This window comes from Epinephelus fuscoguttatus, linkage group LG9, assembly GCF_011397635.1.
Source record: "Epinephelus fuscoguttatus linkage group LG9, E.fuscoguttatus.final_Chr_v1".
Lineage (NCBI taxonomy): Eukaryota > Metazoa > Chordata > Actinopteri > Perciformes > Serranidae > Epinephelus > Epinephelus fuscoguttatus.
Window position 1 is genome coordinate 14751073 of NC_064760.1, and position 19094 is coordinate 14770166.

At 38.7% G+C, this 19094-nt stretch overlaps 1 protein-coding gene across 1 annotated transcript; it reads left to right on the forward strand.

The window, feature by feature from the left end:
- On the forward strand, positions 1 to 18301 carry sfxn5b (sideroflexin 5b). Its single transcript, XM_049586002.1, has 14 exons — positions 1 to 307; positions 6130 to 6198; positions 7454 to 7531; positions 8237 to 8263; positions 8379 to 8433; positions 8537 to 8562; positions 8711 to 8764; positions 9108 to 9164; positions 9395 to 9460; positions 9810 to 9900; positions 10601 to 10716; positions 10978 to 11063; positions 13667 to 13784; positions 14035 to 18301. The coding sequence occupies exons 1-14, from the start codon at positions 251 to 253 to the stop codon at positions 14110 to 14112; spliced, it is 978 nt and encodes a 325-aa protein (XP_049441959.1). The 5' UTR covers positions 1 to 250; the 3' UTR covers positions 14113 to 18301.
- Positions 18302 to 19094: the final 793 nt, after the last annotated feature.

Below are 19094 nucleotides of genomic sequence, written 5' to 3' on the forward strand. Positions count from 1 at the left end.
GCATCTACTGTTATCTCTCTCCCCAAGATCAATGCGAGCAGTTATGCAATAGCTTTCACCTTATCGATCATTTGGGATGTGTAGTCATGCGGTTCAACTTTGCCAGTGTTAACGCAAAGGAGAAGACTACACATCCCAACAGACGGAGCGGCTCGCTGCTTCACTAGTTAAACACTGAATGTAGTTCGCTGCACTTGGAAGAAAAATCCGTTCATGATTCACTTCATTAATAAATAAATAGTTCGGTGTCATGGCGGAATCTGCAGCTTGTCCTGCCTTCCAGCTCGGGAGACCTCGATACGAGCAGGTAAGTCTTCTTTATCTCCCGGTGAACGAGCATTAATGTGGCTTTTTGTTTTGCAGGCTTTGGGGGTGAAAAACAGCCCCATGCATCCTCCGCCCTGCTGCTGCTGCTGCTGCTCCGCTCCGGCTGTTCTCATGCGCACACTTTGTGGCCAAAGTTGCTTTGATCTGCGCTCCGCTTCTTTGTTATCAAACCGCAACAACTTTGAGCTGATAATCAACTTCCGGGCGTGATTGCATTAGTTTTGAGCGTATTGTAGTTTTACTAGTAGAAAGAATCGTCTGTCGGCAGGTTCATATCGCTGTTTATCATCTCCACTGACAGATTTCACACCCTCTGCCTCGCTGCTGCTCCGTGAAAGATTATATCACACTGTTGAGGTTCTGCAGACAACACACTCATATCTTACGCGTCAATCTAAAGCCATTTATCCTTTAAAAGCGCCTAACTACATGCGGTTTTACCTCTTTTTCTTTTAATCTAGGCTTTAAAATCGCATCTGGTGAGATTTCTGATATAATATCTCTCACTCTGTGCATCACATTGAACGTTATCTAATCCAAATCACACTTTAACACCCTCAAGTTTATTATTTTCCAGGATGCTTCCTGCAGACTGACTGTGGCCCCACATGTGATCGAGATTAATGGGCTGTCCTTACTTATCTGAAGCCCATTACTCAATTTTCCGTCCTCACAAATGAATTTGCATTGGTCAGCCCTGGAAGATAATGTGACCTTCACGTTAACTCGGGTGGCACATTAACTGAGGAAGCTGCACGATGGTTACATTTAAATTTATTTCTTCAGAGCCATTCATTAAACTGCAGCCTGAAGGAAGTTATTCACAGGATGGTGCTGCACCGAGCAAGGTCCATATGCAGATTGTAAATAAGTCACTAAACTTTCTGATCTGCTGTTGTTTCAACTGATATGAGCGATCAATAAAACTCTTATCAAAATACATGGAAGAACTAAAGAAAGGGGTTACGGGGTCAAAGGGCCAATTGGGCCTGAGCCTCATTTTGGAGTGACAGTTGTTTTATGTTGAAAAGTAATTCAGGCTCCAAAGAACTGCCAAATGAGACACAAAACAACCACACAGAGATGCAAAACAGCAAAAGAGAGATGTAAAATGGCTTCACAGAGACATGAAAAACAACCACTGAAAAAATAAAAAGCAGCCACACTGGGATTCAAAACCACCACAAAGAGATACAAAATGGTCACAGATGCAAAACAGTCATACAGAGCTGCAAAATTTTCATGAAGAGCCAACAAAACAACTACAATTACATGCAAAACAACCACAAAGACATGCAAAACAATGGCAAAGCGACCTAGTATGGCCAAAAAATGACTCAAAGCATCCACACAGGGATGCAGAACCTCCACATAAAGATGCAAATTGGTCAGAGAGATGCAAAACAATCATAAAGAGGTGCAAAACAACCAAATAGACATGCAAAACAACTTCAATGAGATGTAAAGCAGCCACAAACAGACACAAAATAGACACATGCGGATGCAAAACATGTACAAAAGAATGCAAAATATGGTCCTGAATATTTGCAAAACAATGGTGCAGAGATGCAAAACCTCCAACAAGAGATGCAAAGCATCAACAAAGAAATGCAAAATGGCTTTAAAAAGATGCAAAACAGGTATAAAGGGACACAAAATCACCACAAAGAGATGCAAAATGGTCCCAGGGAGATGTAGAACAGTCAAACAGAAATGCAAAACGTCCAGAAAGAGACATAAAACAACTTCCAAGAGACACACAATGGTCATAGTGAAATGCAGAACAATCACAAAGACATGCAAAACAGCTAAGACAAGTAAAATGGACTCAGAAGATGCAAAGCAGCCACATAGGATGCAAAACAACTGCAAAGAGAGGCAAAATGGAGAGATTTAATAATTCCAGAAAGAGATGCAAATTTGGTGCACTAAGGCGTAAAACAACCTCAAAGAGAAGTAAAATAGGCACAAAATATGCAAAGCAGCCACATAGGGATGCCAAACCACCGCAAAGAGATGCAAAATTGTAGCAGGGACTCAAAATAATCACACAGAGATGCAAAATAGTCACATATAGATGTAAAACAACCACAAAGATATGCAGAATGACCTTAAAGAGATGAAAAAAAAAACTGCCACAGAAAGACACAAAGTAGTCAAATAGGGATGCAAAACCAGCACAGTGAGATGCAAAATGGCCATATATTTCAAAATGTCCACAAGGATACACAAAACAACCACAAAGTGACACAAAATGGTCAATATTAGACACAAAACAACCACAAAGACATGCAAAACAACCTTAGAGATGTAAAATGGGCACAAAAAGATGCAAAGCAGCCACATAGGGATGCCAAACAACTACAAAGACACGCAAAATGGTCACAGAAATGTAAAACATCCATAAAGATACACAAACCAACTACAAAGAGGCACAAAATGGTTGTGATGAGATACTAAACAATCACGAAGATGTGCAAAATAACCTCGAAGAGATGTAAAATGGGCACAAAATTACGCAAAGCAGTCACATAGGGATGCTAGACCACCACAAAGAGATGCAAAATGGTCACAAAGATGCAAAACAATTATACAGAGGTGCAAAATGTCCAATAAGAGATGTAAAGCAACTATAGAAAGATGCAAAATGGTCACGATGAGATGTTTAACACCCAAAAGACATGCAAACCGACTTCAAAAAGATGTTAAACAGCCACAAAAAGATGCAGATGTCCACAAAGAGACACGAAGCAGCTGCAAAGAGATTCAAAATGATTACAATAGGATGCAGAACAACCACAAAGAAATGTAAAACAGCCTCATATGGACGCAATGCAGCCATATTGGGACGCAAAACAACGACAAAGAGATGCAAAATGGCCACAAAGAGCCAAAAAATGTTGTTGTTTTGTGTCTCTTTCAGTCTGAGGGTTTCACACTAATGTAGGAGTGGTGTTTTTTTTCATAATTGGTCCACGAACCCATGAGTTAACACAGGATGTTGCACGGTTCACGGTTCAGGCCTAAATAGCAGTTCATTTACACCCTTTGTCTCAGGCGAATTGCTATTTTTTTTGAGCGATTGCCACCACATCTTGTTTTAGATCACCATAATTTAAAGGGAGACAGTCATTAAGCCTTGGTTTCCAGCTCCTATTAATGATGGCTTTCAGTGGGAAGTCTTTTCAATCTGACCCCCATAAACCCTTGTGTTGTTCCATCTGCAACCTGAAGTTCACGTCGCTTTGATAAAGGTCCTGTAATACTTTCAGTTCCTTGCGTCAAAGCAGTTAAAATTAGGCCAGTCTTTGAATCAGCATAAATCTAGCTCAGTTTGTCTGTGCTTTCTGCCGCGCTCTGTCTCTGCTAGCCTTGTTGTGTACTCTCCAGGGAGCTGAAACTCATGCATAATTAAAGCGGGCTCCTCACATGGATCCTCAGTCTAACCCACTCTTACAAAACAGCACTGCAGCACATATGGCCTGTCAGAGGAGGAGACATGTGATGGAGGAATGGCAGAATATCCAGGGTTACAGTGCAGAAGAGATGCTTTATTTACAATCGTTAGAAGGACTGGATGTTGTTTCCAGTCATTTCAATTAGACCCTGATCCGAACAGATAATTAAAATACAGAAGGGTTTGTCTTTCCACTTTTCTGCCCTTCATAACTGATAAATGTCTTGGAGGGAATCCGATTGAAGCTGCCATGTTTTCGCCCATCTGGTTTGCCAAAGAGACTCTTGGCATAAATTGCTGTTGGGCCTTTTCAGACTGCTGGCACACATACTTAGCAATTGGCATGCTGATGAAGACAGTGAAGGGAACAGAAAACAGGGTGCTTACCCAGCAGCTCCAAGCCTCACTCTGAGGAATGTGTTTGGTAAATGTAAACTTACTCAGATGGTTAGTATGTTTGCTTCAAAGTTCATCTCAAAAGGCGGATTTACTTTCTCATCTCAGTTGTGTTTGTCACATTGTTCTGTGAGGAGGCAAAAACTTTGTCTTTTTTTTATTGAGCATTTAACAGTTTAGCTTTCTTTGTTCAAAGTATACGATTATTAATTTCTTAAAAACATAGCAAAGATTTGTGTATTTTTACATCCATGACCTTTAAGAAGAGAATCTAAACTCAAAGGTCCTTTGACGAATGATTCAAAGCTTCCAACCTCATCTCACTGTCTTCTTTCAGTGAACAGAGAAAGCAAGAATTCATTGTCCGGCATGAAAATGTAAACATACAGCAATCGTTTGACATTTGAGGAAGTCCACTTATTCTTTTTTTGGTGATAAAATTGATACCACTCCCATGTCTGTGCTGTAAATACAGTCAGCAGTAGGTTAGCTTAGCTTAGCATAAAGACTGGAAACACTAGTCTAGCTGTAGCTTTGTATTTACAGTACAGATATGAAAGTGGTTTCAATCAGAAAGCAGATAAATGTATTTCCTAAATTGCTGACCTTTTCCTTTAACAAACAAATGTAATTACAGTTAATATTAAAGTAATAATCCTAAAGCTTTTCCCTGTTGCGGTAACACATAAGTGACCAAGCCTATGGCCCATCAATAAAAGCACTTGCATTTGCAGTTTTACGAACTGGGTGTCTGTGGCGACATCCCTGGGAAAAATCACAAGTGGTGCACAGTGTGTGACCTGTTTTCCATCACCCAGCAGTGGTTGGCCCGCCGTACAGGTTCGACGGAGCTAACATAACAGACTTGTTCCTCAACCTACTCATATGTGAAGTGGCTTACTGGTTTTTTTTTGTGTTGGGGGTAAATGTTTGCCATGGCCAAGAAAAATTAAAGCTGCAAGCAGTGATGATGAACTTGCTCTTGCACCTCTGCGCATCTCATTAGAATGACCTGTTTTACATGTTGCACCACTTTCTGTGTCCACTATGTGGCGCTGCAGAACACATTGATTACTTGTCATATTGTTGTTCATCAACTGTAGGTCCCACCGTGTAAATTTCACGTAAACCAAAAGATAAGTGTCTGAAATGACGTACTTCCTGTTGCCAGAGGGTTGGGCAATCACCATGACACCTAATTTGCACGTTGCTGGCTTCAGGCTTGGAGCTTCATAAAACCTGTGAAGTTTGGGGCAGATTGGACAAGGTACACAGAAGTTATAACATCTTCCTGTTGAAACCTGGAAGTTTGACGCCTCGCCATGGTCACAAGGTTCAACGAAAACTCAAGCTTTAAGCGACTTTTGATGTGGAAGGACTTCAGATGAGGAGTTTGTTAAAGTACGCCCCCTGGATATGACCAGAAACTACACATTTATTTCAAAATGGCTGACTTCCTGTTGGGTTTAGGGCACCTGTGTTCAAAGAAGATCTCAAATTAGATTAAAGATAGTACCATTCGCCATAGGCTATATGCCCTCAAAAATGCAAACCCATCTCTGTCATGGTTTTCCTTTCTTTTCTTTTTGTTGCCTATGTCAAGTCTCTATTTGACCATATGACAATATGATATGATACGGTAGCTAGTTTACGTGTACAATCTGTTAAGACTGACCACCTTACACCACTGGTTGTTACATATGTTAAACTGTGCTTTATGTGACATTATAAATACCTAAATGCCTCTTTCAAATAACCAATGAGCAACACACAAAGAAATGTTTTTAGGAACTTTAGGACTACTAAGAACCAAGTCAAGCAAAGTGAGAAGTGATGCATAAATTTTCAGAGGACTTGTGAAATGATTCATTCACAGAGGGGAGGATGTTGGACTGTCATTATGTGTCTGCTTTCATTAAGAGTTAACTTTGTCATACTGTCTCTTCCAGGGTTCATTCCTCGGTCGACTGAGACACTTTGTGGACATCATTGATCCCAGCACCCTGTTTGTGTCTGAGGTAAAAAAAAAAAAAAAAAAAAGAAGAAAGATACAAAACTGTCTATAGGTGGCTGGTGAATGTTTTCACAGTATGGCTTCAATTGAAAGTTTGAGCTTCCATCCCTTACAGTGTCATAGACAACAGTATATATTTGTAGAGCTGAAATGATGTGTCAGTCAACTCTTTATAAAGACCCCCTCCAGTGAAAAAAAAACAGGTAATCAATCTGTGTGTTAATGTGTGGTCTGTAAATTAAAACACCTTCCACAAATATATATATTTAAAAAAGTTAAGTCACAAAAATACAGTGCAGGTATAAAACGGGTCTGCAAATAAACAAATTCTGAAAAAAAAGAGTAAAAATTAATTAACAACTACATGAAAAGCATTTGTGAACAATAATAATAATAATGATAATGATAATAATAATTTGTAATATATTCTGTACGTACCTGTTTGAAAGTTGGATTTCAATTTGACATTTATGGATTTACATTTTACACATGCAGAATTTTGAGACAAACTTTTCTTTCAGTGTGAATGGAAATCCAGTTTTTTCACTTTTCTATGGTTGGTTGGTATGTTATCGCCAGCTGATGACGTAATTTCCACCACATTTCTGCAGAGTCAGTTTATATTTGCAAAATATTTTAGTGACATTACAAATCTTTTTGTTAATATTTGTGGAAGGTTATTATATTTCTACAGACTACACATTAACACTAGGATCCTTAATCTGTTTATAAAGATAATATTGAGACAAAAATAACTCCATAAACTCGAGCTGCAGGTGAGCAACTAAGGGGCGGGGAATTATTTACATATTCATAATAATATAGTATATTCAAAACATAGAGTTACAACCAAACCATTAAAGGCATAAAGGTTTTTTTCTTTAAAAATACTCCTAAATATGTAATTTTACTGAACAGTGATGAGTTTCTAGGGTTTTAATTTATGCCAGGAGAGAAAATGCATGAATCGATTAATCAATAATGTCCTTTTTTTCATGACTTTGTGGTTCCAGCCTCTCATACGTTACTGTTTCCTCATTAATTTGCCTTTCATGATAGTGAATTAAACATTTTTGGGTTTTGATCAAGATGTCATATCAGGCACAAGAATCATTTCCGCTATTTTCTGACATTTTAAAGACCAAACAATTAAATAATACATTTATTTTTAAATTTATTTTTAACATTTGAGAACTTTTGCTCACCAGAACAACAATCAGTCTAACTAAGCTTCACATTTTTCTCTTCCTTTGTTGTAGAAAAAATTGAAAGAATGCATTAAACTACTTGATGACTATAAACATGGAGAGCTTCCTCCTGGAGTGTCTGATCTTCAGGTGAGTCTTCATCGACAATATTGTGACACAAGACAGAATATGCAGGAAACATGGTGCACATTACAGAGTATTGTCGTGTAGTACAGAGAGAACTGGACCCAAAAGCGTGACTCAGACAGTTGTTCAGTTTAAAGTGTCTTGGGTTGATCCAGGACACTCTGGAGAAACAGGACAGGCAGGCTGAGCAGGGCTGGAAACAGGTTGGGCTTGCTGGAGTGGAGGGCAAACGGGTGACCGCTGAGTGTGGAGCTACAGCGCTGTGCTGTCCAATCAATAACTGATATCCAGTCAGGGGGTGAGTTGGTTGATAAAAGACATCTGTGAAGCCTGCACTCGTGTATCCTCGCTTCCCTCTCCTCTAAAAGCCTCCTCTCTCCTTCGAGCGCTTTTAACGAATTAAGCATCCTACAAGATGGCAAGTCTCAACTGATTTCTGGATCAAGTGATGGAGGACAGAGAATAGAGGCGTCGTGGAGGGATATTGGGATGAACAAGAAAAAAGGGGAGGGGGGGAACAGCTGAAGCATGAGGAATGGAGGAAAGGCACAGACTATGACAAGTATGTAGTGACAGTCGACTAAATAAAGTCGTTGCAAAACACACAATTATCATAATGAAAAAATGGCAGTTTATTTACGCCTCTAAAGCAGATGTAAAACAAGAGTATCATAAACATAATGACTACTTATAGTTCTTTTCTTGCAGCTGTGGGAAGCCCAGAAGATCAAGCAGGTAAGTGATTCATCAGTCATCCCTGTAAGTCAGGCTCAGGTTAACTGCACCTCCATACATTCAAGCCTCTGGGCGCCTGGCAGCATGAGGATGATGTCATGCTCTCTGCACGCAGGCCATCATTCATCCTGACACAGGAGAGAAGATCTTCATGCCATTTCGAATGTCAGGTACGACCTCAGATGAAGATCTTTGCTGCAGTTGGTGAACTTACGTCCATTTTGTCCTCATTTTTCTTTTCTCTACGCTGAAAATCATTTCTTCGCTGTGCAGGTTATGTCCCATTTGGAACACCAATTGTAAGTCTCATATAAGACTCATACATTTTATATCATGGCTGTGCTGACGTCCATTTACTGTACATGGTCGTGTTTTGGGGACAGATGAAATGAGACTTTGGACTTATTTTGCCCCGAAAATAAGCTCTTATTCCCTGGTCTCATCTAGGTCATTGGCCTTCTTCTCCCAAATCAGACTGTGGTGTCTACCATTATATGGCAGGTACTGTAAAACACAACATACTGTAAAACCATTGCATTTATTGTACATGCTGAACATCTGGTAAGCACACTTTTATTGTGCACATGCAACGCTCTCCCACCTGTTTACACTGGGGTAAGGACATGGTAAAATAAAGTGCTGCTGCTCTGGTTGCTTCTCTCTGTGTGCCATGGATTTATAAAGCAACAAATAAGCCTCCGAATATCTCTTTATCTATCCTTCCTTCCCTTTGTGTTTCACTACTCCTTTTCGTCCTGCTTTCCTTTCCTCCCTCCATACTCCTTCTATCCTTTGTTCATTCCTTTTAACCGTTAACTCTTCTTTCCTTCCTTCTGTCCTACAGTGGCTGAACCAGAGTCACAATGCCTGTGTCAACTACGCCAACCGTAATGCCACAAAGGTATGTACTGTGGATATTCAGATCTATTTATTCAGAAAACTCTAAAAAATGACAGTATTTGTTCATTTTTTTAATTAATTTATCCCCATAATAGAATATAATGTGTTGTGTTTTTCGCTTCGAGACATTTTTTCTGCAATAAAAGACCATTTAAAGGCATTAAATTCCAAAATGTTACTAGAGTAAACCATACACAAAGCTTTGACACAGAATTTATTTTCCTCCCTCAGCCTACGCCAACATCAAAGTTTCTTCAAGGCTACGTGGGAGCTGTGACCAGCGCTGTTTCTATTGCAGTGAGTGTGTTTCTTGTGTAGTTTATATCCTCCAAAATTTGATTTGAGAAGGAAAAGGAATACCTCACCCACCAATAGATCATCTGTGTTCCAGTTAATGACCCCATGTTACGTTGAGCTTCGTGAAGAAAGCTTTGTTTTTCTTGCATGCCTCTGGTGAACAAAGAAAATAAAAATGGAGAATCTCACTGATCAATTGAAGTCATAAGTGTCTGCATTCAACAACAGCCTCATTGTAACAAAAAGTTTTTACCAAAAGCAAAATTTGTTCGTTTTAATACATTTTTGTGTGATTTATTCAAGACAAACCTGTTGTTATGTTTCTTCTACTCATGTTTGTGTGTACCAGGTGGGACTGAATGTCCTGATTCAGAAAGCCAACAAGCTGAGTCCTGCCACCAGAATGATAATTCAGAGACTGGTCCCCTTCCCAGCTGTCGGTAGGTTTCCAAAGGACCCCGTGTACCAGTTACAACAGAGGTCTACTGATGTGGCCCTCTGGTGGCTGGAGTCAGTTTTTCTTCTTAAATTTTTCTTTCTTCTAAATCTCAAATTACAGAGCTAGTGACTTAAGGTACAATTATTATTACTTTTTTTTAAACATGCAATAATTGGTGCAATAATTCAACTGTCCAATATTTTTAACATCTCTTGAATGTTTATATTTATTTAACATATGATGCACATAACAGTACGTACTTCTTATGTTTATTCTTATTTCTATCTTTATTCCATTGATGTATATATTGTAGTAACCATTATAGCATAATATATATTTTATATTTCTGAGTGTAACACAGGTTTATACAGTGTAATGGAGCACAGTGCACATAGTTGTTTATTTTTACACACTTACAGACTCAGCACAGTGAAGAAATATGTTATTCTTAATATCTTAAGTACTAGTGTTAAACATTGTAGCATAATGTGCATTTTTATTTCTGTTTTATTGTATTTATTACTTTATATTTACATACATCTATTTTATACTCCTATCCAAACTTCTTATAATTCTCTATTCTTTACATCAAAATGACTGTAACATCACAATTTCCCTTCAAGGATCAGTAGAATCTTCAGCATCTTGTCTTGTGGACACATATTAAATTATAAAAGCTGCTTTTCTCTCCGTGTCCTCAGCCAGTGCAAACATCTGTAACGTGGGCCTGATGAGACACAATGAGCTCTCTGAGGGAATCGATGTTCTAGACAACAACGGGAATGTGGTGGGATCCTCCAAAATTGCTGCGAGACATGTGAGTGCCTTTTTTTGCACGCTCAACAGACTTGATACTCGACTGCACTGAATGTGTTTATACACTTGCTGTGTGTTGTTTGTTTTTTTTTTAGTGAATTGCATTTTTAGGTGATGGCAGCTGATAATGGGAAAATGCATCATTTCCTGCTCGGCTGCTGTCACTCAGCACACATCTGATCTCATGAAAGGGAAAATTAAATCCAACTCGCTGCAGTGTTTGAAATGAAGCATGTGCACAATGTTCTCATCTTTTCCCCAGGCGATCATGGAGACCGCCTTCACACGTGTGGTCCTCCCGATGCCGATCTTCGTCCTGCCCCCCATCATCATGTCCTACCTAGAGAGGTCTGTACAGAAATACTGTTTATAGTAGGCCTTTTTTAATATCTAACACTACAAGTATTAATCTGCTGATTATTTTCTTAATGAATTGATTATCTTTTGGTCTGTAAATGTCAAAATATGAAAAATACCCATCATAACTTCACAGAGCCAGAGCACACATCTTTAATGTCTTATTTTCTCCTAGCAACAGTCCAGCTGTCTACTTTCATCAAGGACTAAAACAACTAGAAAATATTCACATTTGAGAAACTGGAACAAGTTTCTTCATTTTCATTTAAACATTAGGCTACTTAACAAACTAAAGAAACGTACCTAAAGACAGCTCTAATTTAGTCTTTGTATGCAGGTACATTCAGACATGTATGCATACATGCATGATACTACTTTGCGTTAATGAGACATTAGTCAGAAAGAAAATACAGACTGCAGTAATGGTTCTCAACTTTTCTGGTCGTCTCTTTAATCCTTGTAATGTGTGTTTGTAATCTGTCCTATTAATAAGGGATCTTTGTTTTTAATTTAATTTTAAATACTTAAAGAGTAGAAAGAGTAGAAAACATAGGATACACGAGCAAAGCAAACATAATTTTGTGTGACAGAAATGTTTTTACCTGCTGTTGGTATTGATTTCACCTTGTGAGTCAGTGTGTGTGTATTTGTGTGTCATCATGATGAAACCCACTGCAGTATGAACTACCACAGAAGCTATTTTGAGTATTTTGCCGGGTGTATACTATATGTCTGTCTGTGGACAGATTTTGTCACTGCAATAGTGTCATAATTGTGCAAGATTTAGTCATGAAACAGAAAGAAGGGGGGGTAGGCAGTAGTGAAGGGGCCATTGCCCTCTATTCCAATTTTACTTGTCTTGCCCACATTTGTTTTAAGTCGCAGATCGTATTGCAAGATGGTCTAGTGATCTAGTTTTTTCTTTAGCTGGTTTTCACCCCATCGTACCATTATGAAACTGATGTAAAAATGCCAAAATATAATAACTCATGAATGTTTTTTGAAGGCAGTTGTGGACTGTGAAGCATTTTATTTGATTCTGCCCTTAAACAGCCAAACACAGAACATAATGACTTAAAGGTCCAGTGTGTGGGAGTTAAGGGGATATATTGGCAGAAATGGAATATAATATTCATAACTATATTTTCATTAGTTCATAACCATCTGAAAGTAAGAACTGGTGTGTTTTGGTTTCTTAAAAAGAGATGTTTATATACTGAGCGGGTCCTCTTCCACAGAGTCCGTTGTATTGTTTCTACAGTAGCCCAGAATTCCACTCACCTTTTGCATCGACTGCTGTTGTTCTCCTTCACGCTTGGCACATGGAAGAAGTTTCAGTTGGTTGCAATCTGCAACCTCACCACTAGATGCCACTAAATCCTACACACTGGACCTTTAAGACCAGAATCTGACCTCTTGAGATTTGTTTTATCAAATAAAATATTGTTATGCCACAGACATGTACAGTCTCACAGTAAACTGAGTGTAAGTTAGCAAAACTGAATAACTAGACCAAAGCTAACATGTTAGTTAAAGCCACCTGGTGATTTAGTGTTAGCTAAATTTATTTCCTCTTTCCTGTAACTGAAATATAAAATTTGACAGTTCAAAATATCAGTAATAGGTGGCACAGTGGTGCAGTGATTAGCATTGTCGCCTCACAGCAAGAGGGGTCCCAGTACGAATCCAGGGTGGGGGGTGTGAATCTGGGGTGGGGGAGCCCTTCTGTGTCAGCGTGGGTTTTCTCTGGGTACTCTGGCTTCCTCCCACAGTCCAAAGACATGCAGGTTAATTGGCGACTCTAAATTGTCCATAGGTGTGAATGTGAGTGTGAATGGTTGTCTGTCTCTATGTGTCAGCCCTGTGATAGTCTGGTGACCTGTCCAGGGTGTACCCCGCCTCTCGCCCAGTAAAGAGCTGGGATAGGCTCCAGCCCCCATGACCCCCAACAGGATTAGCGGTTACGGAAAATGAATGAATGAAATCTTAGTAATTCATGTTTGTTATATCCCGTAAATGAGGCAGTAGCTAAATCCAACCATGACAAAAAGTAATGACAGCTGTAACTCAGCCCCTGGCATCCTAAAGGTTTGAAGGATTTTCTACATCTTTGGCTCAAATTTCCTTTTTCTCTCAACTCCTTTCTCGAGTTATTGCTCTGTGTCTTTGTAGGGCAGAAATGTTTGTTTGACTCTGGTCTAAAAATACTCTGACTGTTTCTCTGTGTGCAGAAGCAGAGACATATGTTGTGCCCCAAAGTGCTTCTCATACATTCATTCAGTAGTAGGTCACAGCCAAAGATAATGTGAAGATGAACAAATGAATGAAATGTGATAATATAGCCTACTGTGGCTTCACACACAAGAAGAAAGACCGATATGTGCAGTCTGGCTCATTAAACCTAGAGTTGGAACTTGAACGCAGACAGGTTAATCTCACACCCACTAATTGTGCAGAACAGCTTCCCGAAATCTGCACCATGTCTTTTCTGCAGATCCAAAAATAACTCCTGGCTTGCCAGTAGCCTAGTCATCTGGGATCGATCCACACAGCGTGCTCACGTTTCCTTTTTATCATTGTCTTGACTCGTGTAGGCTGCGATTCCTGCAGAGCAACCGCAGATTGTTGCTGCCCATCCACAGCCTGGTGTGCCTGGTTACCTTCGGCCTCTCGCTGCCCGTAGCCATCAGCCTGTTCCCCCAGATGTCTCAGGTACAGTAAAATGTCGGTCCAACTGCTTCCACTGCTAATTCGAGGCCAGATGGCTCAGATGGAGAGCAGCTGGCAAGAAATTCAAATTACACATACACTACTTGACATGCACAGCCGCGGCCCACAAGCTCATATTCACCTCTTATTCCAGATGTCTCCTCCCCCCTCGAATTAAAACTCAGACCGCTGAAAGAGTCGGAGAGACGCAGAGCTAGAATTTACCTTCCGTCTTTTTGTTTTCTTTTTGCAGATTGAGGTGTCTCGCCTAGAGCCTGAAATCGCCATGGCAACAGATTGCAAGGTGGTGACCTACAACAAGGGTTTATGATGGATGGCTTGGTGTGGGAGCGGGGAGCAGAGGACAGAGGAGCGAGGATAGAAATGAGGCTGCGTTGTGAATAGCTGTCGGGGAGAGCCTACAGTGGGGTTCCTCCTGTCGACAGGTTTGGGAGTCGTTCTGCTGCAGTGTCACAGCGTAGTCTGTAGACCGTCACGTACTAACACAGGGTTTTTTTCTATGGTTCTCAAGATCCCAGCAATTATTGAGTCGAGATCTGAGGATGGGACAGATTTTACTCTGTCCTCTCTGTTTTCTGTACATAGAAATTATATATTTACTGTGTTTTTTTAGTATTAATGAAATAATTTTAATATATATACAAAACAATGTTTCCCACACACTGGCTAAGTTATGGCTGCTTTTTCACACGATGAAAAAGGGTTTATAAATACAGTTTAAACCTGCAATAACTGAACTTCTGGCTCTTTGGCCGCTGAATACTTCACTGTGTTCAGCAGCTAGTCGCTAACTGTGTCTGTCTTGATCAGGTAGTGCACGGTAGTTTTTTAGAGCTTTTTCACTGGCAAAAAAACACCTCTCTAAAGAGACACCACTTCGAAATGATATCATTCGATTGAAGGATTGTTATCAGTGGTTATCAGCCTTATAGATATAAGTTGGAGGGAGCTGCTACACCTACTAGAAGGTAGGTAGGTTCAGAAGGCCATCATCAGCAGTGTTGGGGAGTAACTAGTTAAATCCAATTAAATTACAAAATAAATATAAATGTAATCAGTTACAGTTGCTGAGAAAAACTATGTGAGTCAAATACAGTTACTAATTGTTATCGGCATTATATTTAATAATCACTCCCTAATATCTCATGTAAGCATATCTGCCAGGAGCGATAAGGCTGGAGTCTAGACACCAAACTCTAACTATGTTCTGCTGTTGAAATGAACATTTAAAATGTGAGTTGTCTGACAGAACTAAGGTTGTGGTTAGGTTTAGAAAACAATTATGGTTTGGGTGAAAATAAGTATTGCATAAGGATTGCAATGTGACATGACACGATGAATTTACAAAGGTCTGTTGAAATAAGTTAATAAGACACAAATAGCGGCCTCCTGGGTGAAAGTCCTGTGTTTGTTTGACTGACCCATCCGTCTTATGCAACCTCCTCCCAACAGAGACTTTAGCACTATTCAGATGGGATTAGTTTTACATGGGCACGTGGGGTAATGTCACTTTACCACAGGACGTCGGTAATATTAATGGCCAATTCGCACGGGATAAGAAATGTCAGTAAAACTAACACAAGTGGGAGGGGTAAATCCATTCATGCACCACTGTCCCCTCCTGTCGTCATGTGTGTATGATGTCGCTTCCTGTGTGTACCACACTCCTTCCAGGCAAAACATTATTATTATTATGAACTGATTAGCCTACTGGTTGATTTCACTGTCATTTTTTTATTAGCCACATAGCCCTGCTACATTGCATACCTAACTTACCTAAAGCAATCAGAAGTCCCGTGCCTCAGACAAGTGCTTGCGACCTTCTTTTGGTTTTGAATCGTGTTCGTCGTAGGCCCACAGTACCTGAGGTTTCACATGGACTTGTCCAACTGTGAAGTGCAAAACTGAGTGCCTCTTCAAGAGCCTCCATGCTTGAAAGTCCGCGAAAAACCACTTGTCAACAGGATATGACGAAATATCTACACACATATTTACTGCTGATCTATTCGCACGGGATTAGGATTACCCGAGGTAATTTTCCGGGACCCTTTTACAGAAGGTAAAAGTCGCGATAATCTTTACTGACATCGTGCGGTAATAATTACTGACATGGCACATTCGGACAGGACTAAAATCTCTGGTAATTATTACTTTATCCCATGTACCTATGTAAAACTAATCCCGTCCGAATAGGGCTTTTGTCACTCTTAATACTGCAACAACTGACTTTCTCCCTCACTCCTGCAATAATTAGTACGGCCACTAGAGGTCATAGCCCAACAAAAAACATTTATGGGGCCGATAACAGATTTTAGCAATAACCAGATACGGGATGCCAAGAAGGTGCCTATTCATTCCAACGGAGTTGCTTGCCTGGCGTGTACGCCAAAAATGTTTTCTGGCTTCAAGGTTTACTTTTACAGTATGCAGCCCACTGAATATGCACAGTGGTGTTTCTCCTGCTGGCCCCGCCTATGAGTTCACTCTCAGCTCACATTATGATGATGTGACCGATTTGTAAATTGCTTTTCTCGGCTTGAGGAAAGTTTTACAAACATAAAACCACCATAACTCAAAGATTTAGACTAGAAAGAGTCATAATAGACCTTGTTTGCAGTTCAAAGTGTCCTGTCAGTCTTACAGACATCCCTTTAACAGTGGTGGTCTAGGGGGGAAATGATTTTTAGGCCTGGGGGATTTTTTCGCTGCAATTGCATGGGTGGCCACTGGGAAAATGGCTTTCCTGTGGTCCTGGTTGATAACCAGTGTTGATAAGGTTACTTTTAAAATGTAATAGGTTACAGATTACTAGCTCCCATTGTAAAAATGTAACAAGTAATGTAACTCATTACTTCTGACTACTTTGATTACTTTTCTAACAAATGATTTAAACTGGGCAATGATGCTAAAAAATGTTGGTAGATGGTCTGTGTTGAAAGAAGGTGTTCCTGCACAGCAAAAAAAGGCAATGCAACAGATGAGTGTTATATTTGGCTTTTTACAGAAAAAATATATTCAAATGTAATATCTTTGTAATCACAACCAAGTAACTGAATATTGATCACATATTTTTTCTCAGTAACTGTAACTGATTACAATTACCTTTATTTTGTAATTTAATTGCATGTAACTCCATTACATGTAACAAGTTACTCCTCAACACTGCTAATGACAGATCTCTGAACCTACTAGTAGGTGCAGTAGGCCCATTCTGTACAAGACTGCTAACAACTGATAACACCCATTCAATGTAGTGATAACATTCAAAGTGGGTGGATGAAAGCTGTGAGAATAAAGAACAGAACTGACTGTGGTACTAAACAGAATCAGATTAGTCACTGTGAGTTAATAATCTAACATTAGATTTATATTTATTTTAACTCAATATATCTTAACTCCTAAAAATTAAGTTGTATCTACCTGTGTCTCCTTAACACCATTTTTTTTAAAAATATATATAAATGGTAACTCTATGATTAGAATCATTGTTTTAAATCTGCAATTCTGCAGCTCTTTCTGATTTTGGGGCATTTTTTTAGACCAATACTGGATTTTTGAGGCTGGTAACAGGTTATAATATACAAGCCAATATTAATTTTCTTACATAAACCCATTAAATACACAAACATGTCTGACAAGGATCATTTAGATTCGGTATATAAAGAATTCTGACCAAGATACAGTTTGTGCTGAGCCATTTTACAGTCGAACAAAAGCCTCATCAGTGCCCTCTGCTGGACAGACTAAAGAGCAAAGAGTGCATGTCTGTGAATTATATTTTCTGTGCTGCAAAATCCTGTCAGAATATGCTGATCCTGATACATCTGCAATAAGATAATGTTGGCTGATATTTCAGCACAGTCCATTATCGATCAGGCTCTATTATCAGTGGGAGACATGGCAATAAATATCAAAATACTGTACAAGTTTTAAAAATCTCCAGAGAACAAGTCTGTTTATCATGTCGTCCAAACTGGTGCTGATTATTCTGAATAATGAGGAGAAATGCTGATGAGGGAATTGATCATTATACATTAATAATATTGCAGATGTGAAGCCTCTCTGTCGGTGGCTGTGTGTGTCTGAGGGGAAATATGGAGACTGTACTGTAGATGTTTATTAATTTTCACACTGTTTATCACATATCGGGTGTTTTAAACCTGATAATGTGAAACAACATACAGAACTCTGCTGTCTGCACATTTTATTTTCCACAGTCGCCAAACACTGTACACTGACGTCCTCTCTGAACTTGTAAGAACATTTGACTCCACTGCTGACTGTTTCTTAAACACTACTGTATTCATTCCTAATGACGTCTTTTGTACAATATTTGAACCATGAAAGTATAAGCTATATATTATACTACTGATGATGAACTAGTATTTTTAATTCTTTGTATACTACTTCTACGAGTTTATTAAATGTTTGCTAGTCAAACAATGTAAAAGTATCTATATTATCTAAAAAATATATAATGAATAATAAATACTCCTTTCTCTCTTTGCTTTGTTTTGTGAGAAGTTTATTTATGAACATTTCAGTCTATGTTATCTTCACACTTTCCTTCAAGTGTTGCTGTATTGCTTTGGACTTTCAACAAGGAGCATTTACATTTGTTTTTATTTCCCTTTAAAACACATGACATTGATTTTTTTTTCATATCACAAATTAGGCTATGTGTTAGAAAGGTTTTTTTGCATGACCTTTATCATTATTCATTCTAAGTCTTTAATACTGTAGGCTTCTGTGCTGCATGTTGTTCGACCATGTTTTTCAGAGCTGGAATGATAAGTAAATTAATGGATTAGTTAATTAACATGTTACGGTAATTAATCTGCAACTATTTTGATATTTGAGAAATATTTTAAGGATTTTTCACATTGGGGGATGTTTCCTTGGTATTCAGAAAATTTTTACTGTTTTCTTTTTTAAATTTAATTTAACAAAGAATCAAGAAAATAATCAATATTTCTAACAAATGTCTCAAACTCAGCAGTTACTAGTTACTTCTTAACACTAAACACTTAAACCCTTTGATTTTTCATTTTTGATTCTTTCAAAAACATAGGTAGAAGGCGATGTGCAATGAAAAAAATGCAGAAATTATTAAGAAGAGAAAGTTAAAAGCAAGAAACTTAGTTTTAAAAAAAGTTAAAAAATAAACAAGGAAATGACCTGGAAAAAGTGCTTAAAAGTTATAATAGAAATCATAAAAAAATATATAAAATATAATAAAAATATATATAAAAAATAATTCTGCCATATTCTAAAATAAGTAATAATAATGAT

Bases quoted from the DNA above. Each gene is read 5' to 3' on its own strand.
- sfxn5b (XM_049586002.1), top strand. From the start codon at position 251: ATGGCGGAATCTGCAGCTTGTCCTGCCTTCCAGCTCGGGAGACCTCGA. The intron at 308-6,129 runs GTAAGTCTTCTT...TGTCTCTTCCAG, and splicing joins GGAGACCTCGATACGAGCAG to GGTTCATTCCTCGGTCGACT. The intron at 9,165-9,394 runs GTATGTACTGTG...TTCCTCCCTCAG, and splicing joins CCAACCGTAATGCCACAAAG to CCTACGCCAACATCAAAGTT.